At 42.5% G+C, this 12,687-nt stretch overlaps 1 protein-coding gene and 1 long non-coding RNA gene across 2 annotated transcripts; one reads left to right on the top strand and one right to left on the bottom strand.

Moving 5' to 3' along the window:
- Positions 1-926: 926 nt before the first annotated feature.
- LOC5508964 (mucosa-associated lymphoid tissue lymphoma translocation protein 1 homolog) lies at positions 927-12,490 on the bottom strand. Its single transcript, XM_048727640.1, has 18 exons — positions 12,276-12,490; positions 11,847-12,024; positions 10,962-11,118; positions 10,371-10,634; positions 9,544-9,579; positions 9,356-9,479; positions 8,448-8,575; positions 8,242-8,280; positions 7,895-7,927; positions 6,873-7,021; positions 6,140-6,390; positions 5,484-5,561; positions 4,826-4,947; positions 4,362-4,523; positions 3,862-4,025; positions 3,410-3,469; positions 2,107-2,226; positions 927-1,931 (listed from the first exon to the last, which is right to left on the bottom strand). The coding sequence occupies exons 2-18, from the start codon at positions 12,012-12,014 to the stop codon at positions 1,809-1,811; spliced, it is 2,178 nt and encodes a 725-aa protein (XP_048583597.1). The 5' UTR covers positions 12,015-12,024; positions 12,276-12,490; the 3' UTR covers positions 927-1,808.
- LOC125563028 lies at positions 3,926-7,159 on the top strand. The gene is made up of 2 exons (XR_007308059.1): positions 3,926-4,065; positions 4,205-7,159. It is a non-coding gene; the product is annotated as an uncharacterized LOC125563028 (long non-coding RNA).
- Positions 12,491-12,687: the final 197 nt, after the last annotated feature.

The following is a 12,687-nucleotide window of genomic DNA, read 5'->3' as shown; positions in this document are numbered from 1 at the left end:
TCAGATAGCTTACTTGAGACAGCATGCTGTTTCCAATCGCTCCAAGGGAAGCTATTTCAAAATTGTAACAAAGGTAGAATTAGGGCAAGGCGAAAAATGATACATCCTCTCCGTGGGTGATTACGGATTTTTCCTGGAACTAAATAATAGTACTTTGAGCATATATTTGCTAGCTATGACATAAATTATACGCACTAAACAGAGTCGTAGCAGGTCCCGTAAGATTGGGGGGAACAATAAAGAAACATGAAGAAAATATTAGCGGCACAGTCACGCCCTTACTGGTCATTTTCTAATAATTTTTGAAAATATTTAGGGGGGGGGGATATGCCAGTGCCCCACCCCCTGCTACGGCCCTGCTAAAAATTGGTCGGCCTCGAGAACTCATACTCGCCCCACGCTCGGCCTTAACTCGCCCCACGCTCGGTCATACTCGTCCCACGCTCGGTCATACTCGTCCCAAGCTCGGCCACACTCGCCCCATGCTCGGCCTCAACTCGCCCCATGCTCGGCCTTAACTCGCCCCATGCTCGGTCCGTCCCACGCTCGGTCATACTCGTCCCACGCTCGGTCATTCTCGTCCCACTCTCGGTCATACTCGTCCCACGATCGGCCACACTCGCCCCATGCTCGGCCACACTCGCCCCATGCTCGGCCACACTCGCCCCATGCTCGGCCTTAACTTGCCCAATGCTCGGTCATACTCGTCCTACGCTCGGTCATACTCGTCCCACGCTCGGTCATACTCGTCCCACGCTCGGCCATACTCGCCCCATGCTCGGCCACACTCGCCCCATGCTCGGCCATACTCACCCCTTGCTTGGTCATACTTGCCGTTTAATCGCTAAAGTTTATTCTGTGGGCCAAAACTGCAATCGAATGACCTCTGGCGAAAACTTTTAACAAAGGAGTAACCTGCTAACACATGTAAATATGTTGTTTTTATTTTCTTCATATGCGGATTCAGACCTATTTACAACTGTTTACGTAAACAGCAAAGATGTTTAGAGTTAGTACACACGATTATCTATGCGGCGGCGTAGCCAGGATTGTTGACAGGGGGGGGGGGGGGGGGGGGTCAAAAGGGACTTTCAATGCATTTTCTCCTGTATTTTAGATAATGTCTCATACATTTACTGTATTTTTGGCCTCCTAAGCCAAAACCCTTGCTACGCCCGTCTATGTGTGATCATTTTTCTACTTTATGTTATGTCGATTATAATATTCAATATTTTTACATAAAAATTATTTCAACACGAAAAGGAAGACATTACTTTGTAATTCATAGTAGTAGTCATATAATATAATGTACCGACGTTACATTTTTTTACTTCCTCATTTACAGTTTGGCAGTATCCAGAGGGCGTGGCAGTCTGCTATGTAGCGGTGGCAAACTACTCGTGGGTACTCGTGAGGATTTTCAAAGCCCAGGCGCGTACACAGAGGGGTTTGAAGGGCGCTCGCACCTCCCCTTGGCGGCTGAAAAGTGGGTCATTTCTTATTAAGGAATCTTTAAATACTATTCTATTTCCATATGATACCTATGACAGCGCACCCCCTCGGCCAATCCTGGGTACGCGCCTGAAGCCTGCTTAATTAATGCTATAAAAACTGCGATCCTTTGTATAATTTCACGCCTTTCAAACATCTCGAGCTTCTTGATACAAGCTGTAGCAATCAGGGGCGGATTACAGGGGGTATATTGGGTGAATATCACCCAGAATATGTAATACTCGTTTTTAAAGCTCATCCCTTTTTGCAAAATGCCGTAACAATGCCGAATTCCTCGTTGTTAGAAGCCGTCTCTTTTAGCAAAATGCCATAGCAATGCCGAACTCTTTGATGTTAAAGGCCTTGATCTCGTATTTGCTCTCTGGCTCTTCGCATCCACGTAGCACATACTTTAACTTGATCGTTAAGGTCAGGTTTTTCTGCAAGAAATCAAAAGTCCCATTTAAGTAACTGGGCTTCCTGTGTTTACAATTGGCGCGGGAGGTTGACGATTGTGCGTATGATTCAGGTTAAATTATCTCCCAAGGCGAATACGCCACACATGGTTTTCCCCCGAGGGAGGGAGGGGGAGGTGGGTCAGGATCTCGATCTCACCTTTAACCTTTGTATGTTGTAAATTTCGCTTATCCGCTCGACAGGGACTGGGGCAGGCTCTTTCTCAGGGGAGGAGTCGATCTTCCATGTACGTGCTCGAATTTCGTCTTGATACTCCCGCTGGAATAACGTGACACATTACGTAAGATCGTGTTACAGCACAGCAACAAGATTGCGCTACAGCGCCCAAGTATCGATAGACTTAAATATGCGTTACAATGCCCAAGTATCAATTGACTTAAATATGCGTTACAGCGCCCAAGTATCGATAGACTTAAATATGCGTTACAATGCCCAAGTATCAATTGACTTAAATATGCGTTACAGCGCCCAAGTATCAATTGACTTAAATATGCGTTACAGTGCCCAAGTATCAATTGACTTAAATATGCGTTACGGCACCTAATATCAATTGACTTAAATATGCGTTACAGCGCCCAAGTATCAATTGACTTAAATATGCGTTACAATGCCCAAGTATCAATTGACTTAAATATGCGTTACAGCGCCCAAGTATTAAGTGACTTAAAGATTGCGTTACGGCACCCAAGTAACAAGTAACATAAATATTGCGTAACAGCACCCACATATTAAGGGCTATAAAGGTTGCGTGACAACAAAACAAAAAGGACTGCAAGACAAGAAATCAGCGGTTGCATGACAATGTCTATAATCACATGACAACACCCCAACCAAAAAATGACAACCCTGAACATATTTCACACTGCGTGACAATATACAAAGTATCATAAATTGTGTAAACAAGAATAAAGTTGCATCACAACATGTGATATCACACCATCGTTTGCGTGACGATGCCTCAGTGTTACTATGTTTTGGTATGAAAGGAATAAGACCGACCCTTTTGTACCTGCTATCATTTGTAACATTGCCTAGAAACCATTGGGCTTGAATGGTTGTTGTTAAACGAGATTTAGTAAACCTTTGTTATTCAACGTTAAAATGAAGAGTTTGAAATTTTGCGCGAAATAAAAAAGAATTATTCTAACAACATTTCCTTGTTATTTTTGGCAAGATTTTTTCTCAATAGGTTTTGTGTTTACTTATCCTCATGTGCAGAGCTTTTTTGTTCGCTGTTTTCTTATGTGGAAAATAAACGAGCGACCACAGAAAGTTTTGCGCAGGAAGGTAGAGTTGGGTAGAATAGAGACCATGTCGCTTAAACGACCAGAGACAACTAAGAGCCCCCCTCCCCCACAAGTGCGTGGGATCGCCTTTTATACCGGAGCCTCGGGTTGAAGATGATTTGAGCCTGTAGTCACTAAGCGCTCAGCGGTCTTACCGGTACGACCTGCCTCAAGATGTTTGTCGTCGACGGGTGAAAATGGCAGTCTTGAAAGTCCTGGAAATAGAAACAAGAACGGCGTAAGAGATGAAACAGAACACTGGTCAGAAACCTCAACTTGCGCTTCTTACGCGCGAGTATATGCCAACGTGAAGGGGTAGCAAATGGAGTAAGAAAATTACCATTCCGTCTCTCCGTTTTTTTTTCTTTGTTTGTTTCTTTCAGTCGTGAAAAGATGACTTCGACTGTGGCAGGTGCCGTAAACTGAGAATTACGCGTGAAAACATGGCCTTTACTTTTGGCAGATCCCGTCAACTGAAAATCACGTGTGTAAACACGGCCTTAACCTGTGGCAGATCCCGTAAACTGAGATTTGCGCGTGAAAACATGGCCTTTACCTATGGCAGATTCCGTTAACTGAGATTTGCGCGTGAAAACATGGCCTTTACCTGTGGCAGATTCCGCAAACTGAGACTCGCGTCACAGATCTTTGTCTCGCCGAGCTCCAGCACGCGGAGACAGACCACGATTACGTTAGAAAGCCAGTTAGTGTGCTCGAACCGGACCTCGACCCGGCATCCACGGTGCTCGATCACGTGCTTTTCTGGTAACCCTGTGGTAGATGGGAAGCATTAGTGACGACAGGAAGCAGGGTGAGGGAGTCTTCAAAACGCACCCCTCCCCCTCCCACGCAAATCCAGCCTACGGGCCTGGCTAGAATCATGGTGCTAACTAAAATGGTTCAAGAAAACTCATGCAGGGAATCTAATCTTTTTTCTGCTTTTGCGGCAGACCCCAGAGCCACAACTCTCGTATAGACCACTCAGACGAAAGCAACGTGTTTGAAATATTTATGGGTGTCCAAATGCCCTTGCCGGCATCTAGGTCCAGTAAGCAGCACAATACACTATTAGTGGAGAATCCGGAGGGTGACGCAATAGCCACTTACTATGCAACTCCAGCCAAATACCGCTGCGCTGTTCTCGCTCCTCTTGCGGGCTCAGTTTTGGATCCACAGGGTCCCTGAGACTGAAAGAGCTTGAAGTCTTGCTATCGTACTGGGGTCGCTGACGCTCTGTGTACTCATCCATAGCGACCTCGTCCTCAACGTCTGCGGGCAAGGAAGTGGGCATGTCATACGATTTGTCACGAAATGTCACGCTATGGGCAATTTACGTCCGACACTACGGCACTCATACACTATCAAATGTGATTTGTCACGCCCGTCACCCTCTCTCGCGCTTCGTGTAACGAAATATGTAATGATACAGTGTGACAGCGTACAATGCACCCCAAACACGTCACCCTCTTTCGCGTATCGTGTAACGAAATACGTAATATTATGTCACATCATTGTACGCTGTCACACAAGGTGTCACGGCACGTCACGCTCTCTCTCGTGTCACGCCATACCTGCCGCGACTCGGTGCAGTACGTCTTCCACCTTCACGTCCAACGTGATGTTATTCAGGAGATGCTTCATATAAATGCCGTTACTGTCACTCTTTCGCTCGTATGCATCGCTCCCTTTACAGCTAGAAGGGCGAGAAAGTCCCGAGTCAATATCGAACAAACCCGAGGCATAATCCGAGCCAACCACCTCTACTATAATCCGATCACGATCCACCGCCGAACTAATCCGAGCCACCACTGAACTGATCCGAGTCCCCGCCGAACTAGCCCGAGCCACCACCGACCAAACTAATCCGAGCTAACATCGAACTAGCCCCAGCCACCACCGAACTAATCCGAGCCAACTTCGAACTAATCTAAACTAACATCGAACTAATCCAAACTAACATCGAACTAATCCGAGCCAGCATCCAACTAATCTGAGCCAACATCGAATTTATCTAAACCGACATCGAGCTAATCCGAGCCAGCATTGAACTAATCCGAGACACCATCGAACAAACCCGAGTGACCACCGAACTAATCCGAGCCGGCATCGAACTAATCCGAGACACCACCGAACTAATCCGAGCTTCCACAAAACTAATCCGAGCCACCATCAGAGTCGTCTAAGCAGAAATCAATGTGTAAAAAAACATGTAGTGACAGATTGACTCACGTGGCGTATCCAGTGACGAGCTGGGCGTCAAATGGAAAGGAGTAGGTTTCCATCTTGTAGGCCTGACTCGTCACGGCTCTGGAGGACACGTATAAGATGCGCGCAGAAATTTTGATGTCATGTCAACATAACATGTCTATTCGTTCAATTCGGACAAGGCTACCTCGGTGGTGGGTAACCGTGACTTATACATATTGAATTGACGTCCCTTCTAAAGGGGAACGGGAGATTAGTATACCCATGAAACCACGCCCTCATACCCCCGAAATAAAAAGGCATAGTATTTGTGTAACACAAACGCAAATCAACATCGCTAGACACGATCAAGAGCGCTTATCATGTGACTGACTTTACCCGTCAGTTTGTAGATACGGACTGCTCCACGCATTTAACAACCATCAGTGTGGGTTTGTGTGCAAGCACTGTCACTGAAGATGGTACCACGGGCCAGCGTCCCCAGCGGTTTTTTTACGCCTCTTAACACAGGTTAATAATGTGCAGTGAGAGACGGGACCCCCGGCTTAACGTTCTTATCCGAGGGGACGACCGGAACTCACAGTCTGAAAAAATCCCAAGTTGACCAGATCTGGGATTGAACCCTGGCCCTCTTGCTGGAAAGACAAAGATCGTACAACTGAGCTCATACCGCCACCAACCTCTTCCTGCAGATGTCCAGAAGGAAGATGTTCAGTTGAGTGCCGCGCGCATGCATCATCTCGAACACCTTCTGTACACAGACCGCCTCGTCAGGGGCCCAGTCCCTCTCGGCGTCTATAGGAACCATGTAGTTCTGGCCCTGTTCCTCGAAGCCATGGCCGGCGAAGTATAGCAAGCCGTAAACATTTTCACCGAGGAGGTCGAGGAATAAATTGATAGCCTTGTCCATCTCTACTCGGGTTAAGTTAACCTGGCGAGGATAATCAAGAGCCATCGTCTTTATTATCATCACCATCAATATCATTAACATCACTATCATCACCATAATCAATATCATCACCACCACCGTTTTGCCCGAGTGACATCTTTTTTTCCGTGTACTGTTTTATTTTTATTTTTTTTACTCTTCAATTTTAGAAAAATAAAATTGCCTGATACTCGAGCTATGTCATGGTCCTCACCATCATCCTCACTGTTATCATCATCATTTTGTCATTATCATCGTCGCTGTCATAGTCCTGGCTACGGACCTGATTGGTCACTGTCATTCAGGCTTGTACACAGGGCGTTGCACAGGGTGTGGGCCACAAGGAATCTTCAAATATTAGGCTTTTTTCATATGATACCTATGACTGCACCCCCCCCCCAGCTAATCCTGGGTACGTGCCTGGTCACCTCTTTTTTGCAAAGGGGAGAACCCATTTAGCAGCATTCAAGACAAGGTCAACCCACCATTGACACAACTTTAAAGTTCATGGAATTCTTCCTGAGGACAGAAGCCAGTCTTTGAGCATCACTACACGAATGGACCAATGGAGAGCCATCCTCAGGTAGATTGATGTAGTCACGGTTACCGATCACCAAGGCAACTTTGTCTGCAGCTGCAATCAAAACGCCAATCATTAAGTTTGTCTCTAAGCAGAGACGCAAAGTGCAAATGCAATCCTAACACAAGAAAGAGCTAGTCAAACCTGATTAAGCATAAAAATAAATTAGTTTGGTTTATTTGGCCTTGCGAACAGCACTCCAAGTGTCCTTGCTCCCTTTTACACTTCCCCTAGTTATCCTTTTTATTTTGTATCATATCTTGTATTCTCCTTGAATCATGGTACTAAGTCTCTTGAACAATTTCTTGGTAACTCAAAATCCTTAAAAATGAGTGTTCCTTTGCACATGCTAATGGCTCATGCAAGCACAGAAGTGCAAGAGTACTATTAACCAGGTTTGTTGAAATTTGCTTGTCTTTAAAGCCGCATTGTCACCAGTTTACTTCCGGTCGATTACCTAACAATATCTGATGATTTTTAACGGAAAAGTTTTTCAAAAACTTGAAAACAGTGTGTCTATTGGAAGTTTATTTGAGGATGTGATTGATAATTTAGAGCGGATGGCCTGTTAAATATATCGGATTCTAATAGATTCTTTTGTCTTTTAACGGTTGAGGTTTCCATCGGACCTCCGGAAGTAAACTGGTGATAATGTGGCTTTAAGTTTGCATGTGTTAAAGTTTGTCTGTGTTTTCCTTAGCCAAGAGAATAGAGGCAAATTTTAGCTAATAGCCTTTCCGTTGCTTCAGGTTCTAAGTGAGGACCAAAAGGGTTTATAATTAAACAATATAGGTAAATAACGTAATATAGCTAATGTATAATAAAGGTACAACAAATATTAATGGGGTTTGGTCATGTAGGAAAATATTTTGGAATAATTTCTACTATTTTGGGACTTCTTAAAATGTTCTTATTCTGTTGTCTCACCTGTCTGGGATAACTCCATAGATCTACCTACATCTTGAAACAACAATTTAAAAATAATGGTTAGCTACACTTTGGATTAATGAAGTTTGGCCTTTTAAATAAAACATGCATAAAAAAAAAAGAAAAAAAACGAAAAAAAAAAAAGAAATAAAGAAAGAGAAAGAAAAAAAAACTATATGAAAATGCCCTTCTCAAGGTAAGGTTATTTTATTTATCTATCTATTCGCTCATGTTTATTTATTTAAGAACATTTATTCATCTACTTACTTATCTATTAATTATGTAATATTTAACTGTCTAGAAGCTGTTGATTTGAATGGATTATACTGTACATTAATGTGATATACCTGGATGCTGTCCAGCATTTATGTCAAGCTGATCCGGTACTAAGAAGAGAAAAGAAAAAATACTGTATCAACAAGAATCTTGATGTGGCATTCAGTAACACCAGTAGTTGAAAGGAATAAACAATAATATACAAAGAATGTACTATGGGCCTAAGGATATCGGTACCTAGTTGAAATAAATCAAGAAAAATAAATTAAGTACATACAGGCCTGCAGGGTAGCAGTTGCAGACAGGGCATTGCCTGCGGTGTTGGACACACGGCATGTATAGTTGCCCTCATCTTGGAAGTTGAATGTGGGAAAATGGAGATTAGGCCGCTGCCCCTCATGTAATCTGCCGACAGGAAAAAGCAAACAAGCAATGAAAAGAAGAACGTTTTATTTGCAAGGAAACTTCAATATAACCACCCATAATCAAAGTCTGCCAGGAAAAAGCAAACAAGCAATGAGAAGCATAACGTTTTATTTGCAAGGAAACTTCAATATAACCACCTATAATTAAAGTCTACCAGGAAAAAGCAAACAAACAATAAGAAGAATAACATTTTAATTGCAAGGAAACTTCAATATAACCACCTATAATTAAAGTCTTTCAGGAAAAAGCAAACAAACAATGAGAAGAATAACATTTTAATTGCAAGGAAACTTTAATATAACCACCCATAATTGAAGTCTGCCAGGAAAAAGCAAACAAGCATTGAGAAGTATAACATTTTATTTGCAAGGAAACTTTAATATAACCACCCATAATTGAAGTCTCCCAGGAAAAAGCAAACAAGCATTGAGAAGTATTATAACATTTTATTAGCAAGGAAACTTCAATATAATCACCCATAATTGAAGTCTGCCAGGAAAAAGCAAATAAGCAATGAGAAGCATAACGCCCCTACTGGTAATTTCCTTATAAATTTTTACAATATTGGGGGGGAGGGGGGCACATGCCCCCAGTGCCACACCCCCTGCAACGGCCCTGAACCAACAAAGGGATCACTGCTTTGTGTAAGCTAATGAAAACAAAGAACAAGTTTTTCCTTGGATTCTTTCTTGCCTGTTAACTGGAAGCATATAAGTACAGATGGGAGAATATCTTTTTTGAGATGGCAAACAGTCCTACCTGAAGCCATCCTTGAACCACTGGAATTTGACAGGGCCTTTGGTTCCACAAGTGAGGTGATATCTGTGTCCAATAGGAATGAGAGCAGACTGGGGCTGTTGAGTGATGTAAGGGAGGGATGAACCTGTAAAAAATCAGGACAATTTGGACACACGTTTCTCACAAAAAAAGGTACCACTAAAACTTACTTTCAGGTAAGGGCGTCTCCTCTTCTTGTTCATGACCTAGTAAAAATATCAGGATATTATACAAATTACTGATAAAGTATTTATGTACTGTACCTGTTAGTGTCAATGATGACTATCTATTACTACCAATGATTGACTGAAGCCAAAAATTGTTGGACCAATCTAGCATATCTTGTTTTGTATAGTATATACACAATCTGCCAGTTCAGTGCTATAAACAGCTTAAGTGTCACAACACATGGCACTTTATCAAATATATCCTACATATAAAATTATGTGTATTGAGATGGCTAGTAAATACTTTTAATATGCTCATTTCACATCAAATTGGAGAGAATTCACTTAAATATGTGAGTAACAGCATGTAATATATTAAATGTGACTTTTGTGTCCTCAAACTTGTAGTCTTTGCCCCAACATTCACAAATAAATCTAAGGATGAAAGTAGCAGATCTAGGGGGAGGGTTTAGGGGGTTTAACATCCCCCCCTTTGGGCTGCCAGAAAGCTGTATGTAAAAAAAAAATTCCCCCCTCCCGCCTTTGTCACTAAGCCAAAGCCCCCCTTTAGGGAAAAGCTAGATTCACCCCTGGTTGACCTTGGCAAAATTCACTAAAAAAGCTCTGATGCTATCAGTGTCAATGTGAAATGCAAGGAACTTAGAGACATTGCTGTTAAATAAGGCTTCTTTAGTATCAAATCCACAGATCACTGCACAAGGGTTTTCCGTTATTATAGGGCAGCACCTCCCATGGTACCTGGTCTCATTTGTAAAGTATTTACCCCCTTGGGTCTACTCATTAAAGTTGCTAAATAATGTATCACTTACGTTGCACCCTCAGAACATTGACTTCAACCTCATAAGTCTTAACAGAGCCTATCCTGTTGCTTATGATGCAGAAGTATTTGCCCTGGTCCTGTCGGGATACCCTGTCTATGGTCAGGGTGGAGTCACACCCATAAGGTAATTCTGCACCATTTTTCACCCATTGATATTGAGGGGGAGGAAAGCCTGTGGCTCTACAAGTGAGCTCCAGCTTCAAGCCTTCTTGTACTGGAAGAGACATTGGTTGTTCTGTGATGACAGGGGGCTCTGTAATAACAAAGAGCAACAGTATACACAATTGCAAGAGTCAGCGACCATTTTAACATTTCCCAGCAAAATACCAAGTGTGTAAAAACATTTTAGGAGGAATAAACTGGGTGGGATGTATGTACCCATTATGTGGTTGGACGTCCCTGGGGACCTAGAATAGTCTACATTAGCTTATAATTACTTTGAGATATACTGTTTTGTATATTATCGTAAAAATGAAAGCCTTTCGTAGCTTGTATAGGGTAAAGCAAAGTACAACAAAAATTGGGCATGGATGGATGGATGGCCAGATGACGGGTGGACACAGAGACAAACAGTGATTACCATCAGGTTTCAGTAATTCCAAAGCCTCTGAATGCTCCATTAGCTCCAAGTACGACACCAGCTGCTTGACTGTCCTGCATTTTGTTCTCATGTCTTGAAGAAGGCACTCGGTAGGGCTACCACCCATGCGCATAGCTGCAAGTCCAAATTGGGAAACCTGGAAAATGGTAAAATCAAGTAATCTAATGTTACTATGAGTCGCTAGTGCATAAAAAATTTGTTACATCTATTGTTCTATATTTACTGAGCCTATTGTGCATAAATGCAGGGTACATGTTTATCGTTGGAACACAACTCCTCACCACTCCCTCACAGTATCCACCAAGTTTTTACATTCTTATATTAGACATGTAGTAGAGATGAAGTGTCTATACTTGTGGATGTTAGTTAGCTGAACCTAATGGAGATACCTCACATCCTCTCCCTCCCCTCCCCCTTGGCTCAACGCCTCCCCCCTGGCTCAACTCTTGGCTAAATATGCAATATATATACTCACAGGGGGGGGGTAAATAGGTTCGCGGATCGGCAGATTCAGTACTGAAATGCTCACGGATTACGGATTTTTATGATTATTTCAGCGGATTGACGGATTTTGGAAATATGGCGGATCACGGATCTGTTGACAATTTGGGCACGGATTTCGGATTTTGACTGTTTGACGGTCGAATTTCGGATTTTAAACGAATTTCAATTGATGCTATTGTTTATCTGTCAAACCATGCGGATCTAAAAAATATTTGCGGATCCACGGATTTGCCCCGAAAATGTAGCGGATCGGCGGATTTACATACCGCTATTCACCCCTCCTCACACCTTACACCTGCCCCTCTACCCCCTCCCCCCATCCCCTGCTTGACCCTTGGCCGCATTTGCTGTGTGTATTACCTGCAATTGAGAGTAGGAACCCTCTGGCATAACACTTATCAGTCCTTGCCAGTTCAAGGTCTTATTGTATGGATCATCCAGCATGGCCGACAGCTTGTGTATTATACTGTAAGGAAGCTCACGTATTTGAGCATTATAATACTTCTGTTTATCATATTTGGGCGCCATGACAGGGACTGCAAGAAAACATAAACAATCATCGGTATAAATTGACCCCATTTTATTGCCATCGATAGGTTTGGCTTGAAGAGGAATATTCAATTTAGGGTTTCTAATGACTTCCTGCTTTTAAAAGTAAGTAATTCAAAAATACTATTTATTCTCTACGTTTGCAAATGATCGACATTGTTATAGAATTAAAGAGTGCAAATTAAAAAAGCTCAAACACGATATTAAACATGAATCAAATAAGTATGAGGAAGTTTTACCTTTTTTGTGTTTTGGTTGTTTGGTTGTCTGCAGGACTCAAGAAATATCCCGAAGGATTTGTCTTCGCTTCAGCAAAAATTCACTCCACTATCCGGATTTACGTAAGTAACTTTCCCCAGGTTAAAAAGGTTCAGTGTTATAACAACTCAGCTTATTCCCTGGTTACGCTAAAAAGACAACTTTAGGAACAACGTAATCGTTGACAAAAGAGAAAATTTCGGGGAAAACTACAGCTTACAACTTCCTTGAACCAGACACCGGAAGTGTTAATGCACTCACGGGGGGAGGGATAAATTGGCTTAAATTAACGATACGTTTCACAAAGCAAAATCAAAACTAAATGTAAAATATGCAAAAATAGAATTCTAAATAAATATTATTTCCAGGTAAATACTAGATTTTGACTGTCGTA

The sequence above is a fragment of the Nematostella vectensis genome, chromosome 5, assembly GCF_932526225.1.
Source record: "Nematostella vectensis chromosome 5, jaNemVect1.1, whole genome shotgun sequence".
Lineage (NCBI taxonomy): Eukaryota > Metazoa > Cnidaria > Anthozoa > Actiniaria > Edwardsiidae > Nematostella > Nematostella vectensis.
The sequence above is the reverse complement of the archived record's forward strand: the minus strand, read 5'-3'. Positions and strand labels throughout refer to the sequence as shown.